Source organism: Embiotoca jacksoni, unplaced genomic scaffold, assembly GCF_022577435.1.
Source record: "Embiotoca jacksoni isolate LCO1_2020_lvr unplaced genomic scaffold, fEmbJac1.0.p SCAF_9, whole genome shotgun sequence".
In the NCBI taxonomy this organism is placed as follows: domain Eukaryota; kingdom Metazoa; phylum Chordata; class Actinopteri; family Embiotocidae; genus Embiotoca; species Embiotoca jacksoni.
In genome coordinates, this window is record NW_027185447.1 from 14,858,257 (window position 1) to 14,871,385 (window position 13,129).

The 13,129-nt window shown below is 37.7% G+C and overlaps 1 protein-coding gene across 1 annotated transcript; it reads right to left on the minus strand.

The window, feature by feature from the left end:
• Positions 1-456: 456 nt before the first annotated feature.
• eif2d (eukaryotic translation initiation factor 2D) lies at positions 457-12,437 on the minus strand. Its single transcript, XM_069140868.1, has 15 exons — positions 12,224-12,437; positions 11,284-11,474; positions 11,112-11,195; positions 10,928-11,018; positions 10,735-10,842; positions 10,072-10,355; positions 9,607-9,724; positions 9,485-9,530; positions 9,290-9,396; positions 9,023-9,178; positions 7,236-7,325; positions 6,548-6,643; positions 5,864-5,984; positions 4,828-5,002; positions 457-4,717 (listed from the first exon to the last, which is right to left on the minus strand). The coding sequence occupies exons 1-15, from the start codon at positions 12,277-12,279 to the stop codon at positions 4,647-4,649; spliced, it is 1,794 nt and encodes a 597-aa protein (XP_068996969.1). The 5' UTR covers positions 12,280-12,437; the 3' UTR covers positions 457-4,646.
• Between the last annotated feature and the right edge of the window lie 692 nt (positions 12,438-13,129).

Sequence of the window (13,129 nt, forward strand, 5' to 3'; positions counted from 1 at the left end):
CTATTTCATTTATCAATTATTTATCATGAACAACTAGTCAATAAAGATATGTAGTTGGTGTACAGCATTCTGATACTCAGCTGGTACGATGCAAAGACAAAGCAATTAACACATTAAACACTCAGAAGACTGCAGGTAGGTGGAGTTGAATGAAACTAACAATACAGTATGTGTTAAATGTGATAGTAGTCTAAATAATAATTAGAATAACGGGATTCTTTCACCTATAAACGTAATGGGAAACGGAAATAAAAAGAGTATAAGGTTCACTTAGTTAAAAATCTACAAGAAGGTTGTATAATATATATTGAAGTGTGGAAGATGACTGCTAACTTGATCTCTGACTGTGCAGATAATTAAAACTATATGGAATAATGTTCAAATACAGTTTTATGATATCTGAACTTGATTTAATTAGTTGTTGCTGTTGTTGTTAATAAATGAGAGAAAAAAAAATTTACCATTCTGTTGCAGACTGAGAAGAACTTAGTTGATTGTCAGGTTGGTCGATGTCCTGCTCAGAACTTGATTCTGGTTCTGGTGGCTCAAACATATAAGGCTGAACGAGTCCTATTTCATTGCTCGAAGTAGCGTCCATTGTCCGGCTTGCCGCAGGTACTTGAGAGAGGCGGCGCCTTCCAGATTGTGACTATGGAATGCCGTGAGGGAATTTCAATGAATTTCATTCATTTTGTTCATTTAAGGACAAACTAATTAGAATTTAGTGGTCAAAGTCACTGTAACTTCACATCCATCATTGGGGACATAATATATTAGGAAAGCCTGCATGGCATTTCATAACATCCTGGACTCAGGGTTACAGCAGCACAAGAAGAACAAAGCTTAAAATGTCAAATCAAATTAATTATATTGATATACCCGTACTTTCCGGACTATAAACCGCTACTTTCCCCCCCCCACGCTTTGAACCTCGTGGCTTAAACAATGATGCGGTTAATTTATGGATTCAACAGGTTTCGAAAGGCTGCACTGCTGCGTGTTGAAGAGGGCAGCATGAGCTCAGCGGGGAATTTGCCTCCGGATGAAAGTAACGAGAGCGACAATGAAAACGATCCAACATCGGATGAAGCAATTCGGAGGCTATTCAACTCCGACACCGAAGGAGATGACTTCAGTGGTTTCACTGCACAGGAGGAGGAAGATAGTGACCAATGACTTTCTTGGTAGGCTACTGTTTACCACTAATTTTTTTATTTTTGTTACAAGCCGTGTTTCGTTAAAGCCTATTTATTTTTGTTACAAGCAGTGTTTCGTTAAAGCCTGTGTAAAGTTCATTTGTTTCAATGTACCGGTAGGCACCTGCGGCTTATAGACATGTGCGGCTTATAGACATGTGCGGCTTATTTATGTTCAAAATAATTATTTTTTAAAAATTCAGTGGGTGCGGCTTATATTCAGGTGCGCTCAATAGTCCGGAAAGTACGGTATCCCTAAATATACACTTGATTGCTTTTATTTAATTCCCTCAAAGTCCTCACTAGATATACTCTATGAGTCTAGATAGAGATGTAAGCTGCAATGTTTTTTCTCCCCGGTAACTCTATACTAGTAATTCTATACTATTTCTTTAGCATGCTATTAGATTTAATCGGCATATAGTCTATAGTTTTGTCAAGAGTCCTTAGCTTGTATCAGACAGGTATTTCTCCACTGCAAAACAAAGTGTTGGAAAGAAACACTAAACATAATCACTGACATATTGCTCTTGCAGAGGTTTATACATGTGCACTTTACTGATGTTGGAGAAGTCATAACAGTCATAACTGGTTAATGACTTTGTTTTTCTTGAAAGACTCAGCTGTTCTTTGAATCAAGACTCAATGAACACTGTTTCATTTTCTTTATTACCGAGTTCCATATTGTTTTCTATTAAGAAAAGAGATGGCTTTTCCTCCATGTTAACAATCCTGACACATATCTCCATTGTTTGACACTGGACTTAATTTCCTGCATTTGATCTCCAGACCGAGACCAAGCAAACAAGAATGCATGATGTGATAATCACTCTTGGCAAGGCAGTTTATAATGTTATAGTACAAATGTGCTGGGTTTGCTGGATCATGACAGATGTTTTTTTTTTAATTTTTTTTTATCTAGATATATACATACAAACATATCACTTAATACCATGTTTTATTACTAACATATATAAAGCAATAATATTTTACTATTCAAGCATTTGTTACTATTTGAATTGATGTCATACTGCATATTTTTACAATAGGTCTGCAATGAAGGAGTCATCATGTTATTCAATGTTTTTGTATTCTTCCAAACTTAAGGCAAAAATGTTCATATTCACAGTTGCAAAGACAGCAGTCCCTGACTAAAGGCCAATAGCCTATAAATCCTCACTTCTCAATTTGTGCCAGTGAATATTTAGAACACTCTGAATTACAACAACGGAAAAACAAAACAGTGCATTGCAGCTCTTTCCCCAACAGTACTCTAAACTAGTCCTAAACCAACCAATAAAAAAGTTATTTATTGCACTGACACACATTATGTCTCTAAATGGGAAAATACGGAAAATGGGAAAAAAGAAAACCCATTAATAAACTTATGTTTTAAATCAAACAAAACATATCAATGTTTCCCACACATTGACTTTCCTTGGGCAGGCCGCCCAGGTATATAAATGGCAGGCAGAGTATATTTGGCAAACGCATTTTTGTGCCTTTTATTTTTTTTTATCTGTCAGAGAGAATGATGCCATCCGCGATCGATTAACTAGTGGAGAACCCCCGGTTGCTCTGTCCTTCCCGCACCTGTTAGTTCCACTATTATATGCACATGATGCATTTTTAGTAGCCCTCTGAATTGAGTTAAATGATTTAATTATTATAACTATTATGGGCTTTTTAGCTTTCAATTACCTGCTTGAATATACAGTATATAAAAAAAGTAGGCAAGAATCAGAATTATTTTAGCCATCTGCAACAAGGTGAGGAAAAGGTGGTCAGGAGAAACAAAATTATAGAAAGCACTGGAGAGTGATGCAGCAGCATTAAGGATCAGGAAAGCTACACTGTAGGTGAAGGACATGGCGCTGAGGGTTGCATAGTACAGCGGTAATAATGAAAGTGATAACTGGTCTGTGCGACAAAATTCAAGCTGAGCAGTCAGTAATGTTTTCCTGACCAGAGTTGTATGGCAATGTATCAACCCTATTCAAGCTTATTTGTAGTTTCCACTTAAGATACCTGATAGTTCAGTCTATATCCGCTGTTGTAAGGATGGATTTTGAAAATGCAGTTGGGGCTCGGCTACTCCTAAAAGTAAGGGTTTGGCAAAAAGAGATTTAAAAAGTGACAGGGAGATGACCGATTCTTCCCAAGCGGAAATTACAATCTTGGATGTTTTGGAGAGCTATAAATAATTCTGAAATGCCTTCAGGAAAATGACAGATTCGCGCAAATCTTTCCCCACTTGAGCAAAAACTCTACAACCATGATAACATCACAAAAATCAGATGGAACCCTAGATTGGACACCACAGACACTGACCTCAACATAACTCTGTAATTACACAGTCTCAGTCCAAGTCAAATATAAGACTTGGACAAAAACAACCTAAATCAAATAAAAGACCAATGGTAAATTCTGAGGAATTTGAAAGCATTTACCACGGAAGAAATATAACATTTCCAAATTTCCTTTGGTGTGGCAACTAAACCAGAATGAAATATTGCAGTTTGGAATTCAAAGAAACACCACACTTGTTTAAAACACGTTTTTGTTATTTTTTGATTGTTTCCATGTTTGTTTCTGTTGACGCTAGTATTTTGCACAAATTAGAACTACATATCCTAAAATGTCCTGTTTCATGTGTTCATTTTGAATAATTTATCTGTGGTTTTAAGATACTGCATATCACGACTCTGCAATGGCGACTTACATAACCAAAAAGTGTTTGCGGTGGGGAAATCGATCTAACCGAATTACCAACCGTGGAGTTTTTGGACAAGATCCCTGGTCCTTATTTGGATCTTCTCAGTACATAAACCATCAATTAGGTTTTACTTAGCAGCTTCCACGTTTGAACATGGAATTACATGTTAAAAACTGGTGTATGCATGCATCTTACCAGTCTACAGATAGAGAGGGAGAGAGATAAGCAGAGATATATAAAAACTCTTCTATCTATGAAAATATTTTTTTACAATTTCTGATTTCATCTGTTGAAATGTTTTTAATTTCCTTGTTTTTCAAATCAGTCGTAACATTATTACACTTGTTTTTTCATGTTTTAGACCACTGAAATGGACATTTTTATGGATGAAAATATGACTGATTCTGTGCCAACAAAGTGTTATACTGTCAACTGTAAATGCAGACATGTAAACATTTGCGTTTTTCTAAAATGTCTGAAGCTGAGGGAATACAATTACCTTGCTGTGAAAAAGTACTGCTGGTTTAGCTGACCCCATTACAGACTTTGTTCTGAAACACCTCTGGGAGTCAGAGCAGAACAACAAAACTGTCAAAGAGTCTGTTTATCAACGTTCAGAATATGCCTACGAATCAACTTTATTTAAAGAATGGCTAACAGTTTGTTGTTGTTGTGTTCACATACAATAAAGCAACTTTAAAGGCAGTAAACAGCTGGTATAGCAGATTGAAATACTACTTCTTCTTGCCACTTTTTGGAGCTTTGTCTAGTCCTTGGAGGTACTTACGAGGAATTTGATAATGATCTGAAATTGAAATAAAAGACAAACTGATTTCATTTGTAAAAAAAACAAACAATGGTGATCTGTTATTGAGAGAAAGTGTAAGCTATTTCAAGTATTATTACGTTCCATACCGAGCAGCAAATTTCCGACTTTTTGAATCTGGTTGCCTTGAATCTGGACTAGGATTTTGTCCTTGGCTCCAGGGATAGGCTGTAAGACAGAGCTGGCCTGTACTCTGTGCTGCAAAGCAGTGGCCACAAGTGCAGGATCCAAACCATATGCCTCCAGGTTTTTTATTAGAGTCACCTATAAGTACCACATGGAAACAACTAAAGTTTGCATGATAAAACAGTGGCGATGACTTGTATGTGTCAATATTAGCTCAATATCAGCCAAAAGTTAACAAGAAACTGCAGTGCATCAATGCCAATGGTAAGCCTGATTTGAAAACAGTGTCTCCATTACATGGTTTGTACAAATAGAGAGACCTGACAACTTTAATTTCTAAATGTAAACACTAATTACATTTATCAGCCATTATTGGATTATTTTTAGCCATGCAACACCTCTGGGAGTCATGACTCCAGGGATGGCAACGTCGACGTGTGAGTCAGTCCACCACTCTGGTTCAGAGTGAAACATCTGCTGGATGAATTGTCAGGAAACTTTTCCAAGAGGATCAATCTTATTAACGTAGTTGGCTGCAACTGCTGGATGGCTTGCCATGAATTTTTATTTGAACATTCAGACCCCGCTCAAGATGAATAATAATAACTTTAGAATCCTTAATTTCCATACAGTGTCATCATCAGATTAAATTCAGTTTATCATTTATGACCAAGTCCGTGCAAAACTGACATTCCTATCGGTCTCGACAACACTATTTAGCAATTGTTAGCGGGTGACTATGAACGCCTATGATGGCGGACATGGGTATCATTATTCCTGCTAAACATTCACGTGTTAGCACTGAAGTTGTAGGAATGTTAGCAAGTTTAAGTTAATTTATGTTTAGTACAGCCCGTAGATACATACACTTTTTTAACTCTCACACATCAGTATCACTACATAAGTTTAAAAAAAAAAAAAAAAAAAAAATTCACATTTATTTACAGCTGGCAATGTATTCATTTAATTATGGCAGTTTAATAGTAGCAAAAGTGTTACCTTCTTATTGGAGCCTCGAGAAGCCACAGAGATGTCTATGGGCTCAATATGGCCCTTCTTTATGATAGGTGCTTGTCCTGGTATCACAACTTGATGGCATCCCTGCATTCTTCCCAATGTCCTGTGGAAAAAACAGGTTTAGTTGTTTAACTGGATTTATGTCTATTTCAGTCACTTGTGCAGATAATGGCTTTGGCAAGATTGCTCTGAAACAGACTTTGGAAGATGACATGACATTACTGGCTCTCATAATAAAAAAATAAAATAAAAAAAAGCATTTTCTGTCTATTCACTAATAGTGTCAATGAAGGGTTTATGTAGTATCCAAGGTATATTTATATTTTTCCATATCAGCTTTTGTAGTGCAACACTATGCATAGCTATTAATCTCGCTTGAAAGTATACCGTGCATATTAGCTAACAAAAGTAGCCTACCCGTGTTAGGTAATCTTAACTCTACTGCAAATATAAAACGCTGAATGATGAAATTGAATTGTTGATGTATAAGATTCTATAGTATTTATAGAAGAATCTACACAATCTCCTTTGTAGGCCAGACCAGAAAAAACTTGAGCCAAATCTAATAAAGCTTTAATAACTGGGAATAGCCAGGGTATGAGGCCTCAAATGATTCCTTCAATATTGTGCATGATCCCTTAAAAGAATAACACTGAAGGTCTTTACCTGCTGAAGAGGTCATCCCACTTCAGAGACTCTACGTCCTGATACTCTGATTTCTCCAGCAAGCAGTCACACAGAGTAGGGTTTATAGTCACGTAACTGGTGAAGGAGGGAGAGGCACTCAAATTGGACAGATAACACTAAACAGGGAACATGCTTCTTTGTTAAGCTATGTCAGCTGCTTGACAAATTTGATTTAATTTCTGATATCACTCATTGTCAATTCGTTTTGCATCAGAAGATTCGCAAATTTTTAGGACCTAAAAAGAAACATGAGATGCCTGTTCAGGTTCAGAGTCACAGAAAAATTTTAGTGGATCATAATGACATTACATGGCCTAACGTCAGCTTTATATCTGTTTAATGGTTATAACAGCTGCCCATTTTTTTTTTTTTTTTTTTTTACTATACTCAGTTCTAAAAGACTTAGCAGGGTAAGCTCAGGGTCTTCCGTTTTCAGAGGTTCTTCCCTCTTTACATCAGCTGACGCACAAACAAAATTTGAGAAATGACAATTTACTGAACTCTTCCTGAACTAGCCACACAAACACCAAAAAGAACAAATTATGAACATTGACTGTTATGACTGTTAGTCTAAATAACACTGACAATATGGTCTGTTATATATGGTTTTCAAATGATACCGTCTTGATCTACATAACACCCGTATACAATTTAAGCATCTTCTTACTTCTTATTATTGTCATCCACCAGTTCATTATTCTTCACATAATCCGTGACAATACTTCTTACTTCAGCAGCATGCAGAATTGTTCCTTTCCTGCGGAAGTACCAAAGCACAGATCAGTACCTCAATCACAGTGCAAATGTAAATAATGTATGTAGGCATTTTCAACTTTGGTCATTTTGAGAATTTGCTAAAAATTCATTCATTCATTTTTGAATGATTGTTGTAGAAAAGTAAACTCACACCGTCATCAATGTTCAGTCTTTCTTGAAATTGTTTTACAGAGGTGTTGATTCAACTTCATGGTAATTTTTGAGGATGTAATTTGTGATACTGCTGAGCTGTATTGCATTATACTGAACATACTTTTTCTCTCCTAATGATATAAATGGGATGGAAAAGATACTGAAAACACAAAACAGCATAATATATTGCAGTACAACTACAGAGACTACAGCCCGTAAAATGATTATAAAGATAAATAAGCACCTCTCTGAACATGTTTATATTAAATTCTATTATTAAACTAAACATTATAACCTGCATGAAGGTAGTATTGTATTGTTGTATTACTGCATGAGTTTAGGTTATGCCTAATAAAGTAGATATACAGTCACATGGACAATAGCCACAATTTATAACCTAAGATAGTTTGTTTTGCTTGTCCACGGTTAGACTAAATCTACAAGTCTCAACCAGAAAATACATACTGTATAAAAACATGACTTAACATGGTTATAAGAAATATACACCAACAATCCTTGGAATAATATGTATTGTGGGGGCTGCCTCTTTAAAAATGTCTAACATTACATGTATTCCTTCAGTGAAAAATGAATCAGTCATCATTGATGTCATCAGTATCCTCCTCTAAGCAGTCAAAATATCTGGTGTAAAAAGGCCTATAAAAAGAAAAAGCCTTGTAATCATGTTATGTGACCTACTCTGTTAAACGCTCCAATTAGAGCGCATCACATTTTATAAATGCGAAATTATGACTCATTACTGAAGTGTCAGAAATCTCAATTTACTGCTAACTTATTAAAATTTGAATTACTGTGTTTATCAAGAGAGTCGATTAAAAAGTTACAAAACTGCTCCAGTGCTAAAGGAGTGCAGCACCATAATGTGCATGTAGCAGGTGGAAGCTATAAGCTTTGTGAGTAAGTATTCCAAGTTATGTTGCTTTATTAAAATCAGCAGCTGAGTTAAACATGTTTTTTGTGACCACTGAAATGTGTGCCTTTGTTATTTGAAGATAAACTTGAGCAGAGAGTACACAACAAATTTTGTGTCAAATCTTTGGGGAACAGAAACGTGTCAATTAAGTTCGGGGGGTGGGGAGCAATGATTATGCTGCTGAGGGCCGAGTGCTGTTGTTGATCAACCGACTTGACTTGGAATACTTACTCACTAAAGTTATTGTTTCCCCCTGCTCAGAGCGCATCATGGTGCTGTGCTCGATTCACACACACAACAGAAAGTCTCTGAAATTTTTGATTGCCCTTCGTATCAATGAAGCTACAAATGAGAAAATCAAGGAGTGATTTCAGACACGAAGAATTGTTTGATTTGTGTCATGGCAATATTGTCTTTTCCCTCCAGAAGGAGGTCAGTGGTCGGGGTCAGTTAAGGCACATCCCTCCTGGAGCTACTGGGGATTCAGTGTCTCTTCTGAGTAAACACAGGCTCCAGCTTTCCCTGCCATTTCCCCCTACTGTTTGGACCTTACAAAAATGAGGCTATATGAAAAGGCAGGGTTAGGTAAGCACACATACATACACACACACCTCTTGTTAACATCTTGAAAGAGAGGCTCCAGACGAGCAGACACAGAGTATAGAGTTGTGATCTCTGGAGGATGGTATGGAATTTCTCCTTCCCCTGCATCCTGCAGTGGAGCTGCTTCAACATACGTCTCCTCTGGCACGCTAAAGGAACGCAGTCTGTAAAATGTTAAAGTAATACAAAGGAAAAGCACAGAGATAGTCAGAATGAATGTGGGCGGGTTACGAGTTTGACTCTAAATCTTTAAGTTGAGACAGGGCTTGACGTACTCTCGATTTTTCCAGTCCACCTCTACAATGCTCTCCACACCCTTGGTGAGTTCTTTCACTCGAATGAGATTATGCTGCTGCTGCATGGCCTGTAGAAACTTAGACAGCTTTTGGAAAAAACATGAAAAACACTGATTGAGTTATACATTTTCTATTTATATATGTAAAATGTCACATTGTGGACAACTGATATACCTTTTTATAGCTGGACTTCTTAATATCAAGTTGCTTTCCACTTGGGCTGAAAAATTAAAAATGTTTTCAGTTCTAAGTTAAATTCCTCTTTCAGACTTCTAAAAATATGAACTGTGCTTTACCAGCAGGAGAACATGTGGTTGCGCAGAAATGCACTGGTCAGCAGAGGGAGCTCTGACTTCTTCACCTTGCTCTTAAGAGCATGTAGAAAGCACTGCAACAGCAGGGCGTCCATTATCTCTGTGAAATCAGAGTATGACCTGGGTCGCATTCCTTTTGTCTCTGAACATGTTCCCATTTTGCCACATCAGAAAATCTTATTCTCCAGTTGAATCAATACACTACAAACATATGGTCCCAACATAAACCCAGCAAGCCCTTAAATCCTGCAATCATTTATTAGTGATTACTTCAAAAAAGATTAGATCAGGGACAACGGTGCTTACGAAGCTCCAACTGAGTCTTATTAAAAGCAGATTCAACACGACTCTGGTGAAAAGTACATCATTAAAATACCTTTTCAAAATAATATTTTAACTCTTGCACTTCCCAACAAACTATTACACAAGTAGACAATGCGATGGTACCTTGTGGTGTTTTCTCATCATTTGGGTTCTCCTCCTCTTTCTCAGTGCCCTTTTCACCTTCCTCTCTCTCCTGCTGATTTAAGCTCAGCTCCTCAAAACCACATGAGGCTTGATCTGTGACTGTTCCACCAGGACACTGCTGCTCCTCCGCAAACCTCTGAACATCTGTCTCCTCCTCCTCCTCCTCCTCATTCTCACTGACTGTGCATTCCTCGCCGTTCACACTTTGTCCTTCACTCTCCGCATCAGGTATAGAAGGAGGACCTGACTTATCACCAAATGCCCTAAAAAGGATATGAAACAATTTACTTGACAGTAGGGCTGCATGTAAATATAGAGTCCAAAGAGAGTAGTTGTTTGCAGGACAACAACTAGTGGGGATTATAATAAACAACACAGGGCAACAATATCACTCATATATCCGTCTGGTAAATATATAGCCACAGCCATGAGCTAGTTAGCTCAGCGGAGGAATCGGGGAGTAACAGCCGCTTCCACTCTTAATGCTAACGCTGTTAGCTGTGGCTTCATATTTAACAGAAAGATATATCGATCTTCTCATCCAATTTCTGTCTAAAAAACACACCTTAGCACATTTCTCAAAATGTCAAAAAATTGCAGAAATGTTCATTCAAAAAATGTAGGAAGATGAAAGCTACTCACCAGAGATAATCCATGTACGTGTGGAGAACACACACTCCTCTCCCTTTCATACCCAAACTGTGCATCTCTGCAGTGGATACTGCAGCTGTGCCGACCGCAACAGGAGCTCTGTAAACAACCAAGTGAACAGTATCACACTTAAATCTGTGAGGAAGTTGAGAGACGTCTTTCCAAATCTTTTATTATGACATACCTTTTGTTCAATACTGTAACAGCACAGCAGTCCCCCTGTTTCACATCTGGTAGACCACAAGAAGGCACCACCACACCGGGCAGCATCAGGTCTTTGGAGAAGCATAGAATTACCATCATTGTTACAAATCTAAATGTACCAAACATGTGCAAAGGACTTATTGATATTGAAAAAAGAAGCATACCTGCCCCTCCACTCAATTTCTGAAGCACAGGGGGCCATGTCCTAAATGTTGGTATGAGAGCAGGGTAACGCCAAAGCACATACACTGAAAAATATGACATACATACATACATTTCTTACGGGCAATTCTATCACTCTGTCATCCGATTGTAGCTCCATTGCTGGTGTATTACCTGTAGGATAAAGTTGTTTCTCCAGTTCAAAGAACAGGGGATTTTTGTGCAGAACATAAACCGTCATAGAGTCCCCCTTGTGTGCATAAATCTTCACAACATTTAGTTCCTCTTTGTTGGGGATCAGCTCACAGAGCTGGTCAGCAGACAGTGAAGGAAAGGCTGTAGATATGTCAGCTTTAAGCTTTCTCCTAGGGGCAACAACAACAACAACAACAAAAATAGTCTTTTTCATTAGGTATTGTCACACTTCCTGCATCTAAATATTTTGCATGTAAACATAATCTACATTGTTTGCTCTGAAACTAAACAAAGTCTTTTGCTGTTTTTACATCTCCTAATTGTGCCAAAATCCAGACTCTTCCAGATTTTTTTTAAGACTTAAGAAAAGTTAAATACAATGCATATTTTTTAAACTTACATTTTTGGCTTTCTAAAACAGTGCTAGGGTGTGAGAAATTGAATTTTCTTCTGACACGTTAGTGGTATCTGTGGACTTTGTCTAAGACAGGTGAATCGCCTGTAAACTGTACGTATGTATGATTCAGTGAGAGGACATTTGCTGCCCAAATGAACACTACAATGATAAAAAGAACACAATATCCTTTCTAAATATTGACTAATAATGATACTGCCAGCTGGTAATGAGCTGATCTCATGATCTTAGTCTAGATGCTGCTTTTAACTCACTAACAACATGATATCCTGGTGCTATACGAATCTGTATACCAGGACAAATATGAAGCTTTAACTCAAGAGCTACTCGCGTTTTGGTTTGTTCCAGCAATGGCAGGTCTGACACTGGACAGCCTCCTGATATTTTAGGGTTAGGCTTATTTAAGTAGTCTCCATTCACAACAACATATAATAAATGAGATGTGCTGCAGACAAAGAAAACGTTTGTGTTAAACTGTCAGCACAAACGGCAGTAATGACTCACCGGTCTGATCCTTTGATCACGGTGTTGGATTTGACACGAAACGGTTTGGCAAACATCTTCTCAGGAAATTAAATAACGTTACTGTGATGAATTCAGCATGCCCGCTTCTGAGACGTCTCTGTTGTTCATTAAATCAGCTCCATTTCCAAAACAAGGAGATGAATTGCCTACTTTTAATGTTGCTTTGAGGTCCTCAGCGGTTCCTCACCGGATAACGTGGTCCGACTCATATTTATTTCCGACGTGAAACTGCACCGCCGCAAGGCGACCTAACGTTGGTTCCGCAGAAAAAAAGGGGCACCTGAATGAATTATTATTATTATTATTATTTTTTTTTCGTTAAACATGCCAGTAATATATTAACATCTGCGGGTAGGAAGCATTTGATCAAATTTACTTCTTCTTTCATGCTGATTAAATATCCATGATGACAGGTGTCACTGCGCTTGTTGAGATTGCTGCTGGTAATTTTGTTTAACGTTATCATGTCTTCATGGCTGCTAGCTAACCACAAAACCGCTGACAAACATCATGAGCAAAACTAACATAAACTTTTACGTGCTTCATTTAAATAGTGTTAACGGGGACACCACCGTGGCAGCATCTGATTGTTTGATACCTGATTAACTACTTTTAATTGAAGCCTCACCTTGGTTGCTACGGTTGAAGGAAGGGTGCACTAACATCCTTGACCACACACCCGGATTGGCGCTGTTTCACTCATTTGAGGAAAGAAAATAAAAATGGAGCGGGTAAGGTAAATAATGTTGATTAAGGAAATAATAAAATGTCAATACTAACATGACAGAATAGTTTGGATTATGAAAGTGTCAAGTGCCCTGTTACTAAGCGAAAACCCACATTGTAATTGCAGGTCCACAGAGGTCGCTCCTCTGGGTCACAGCA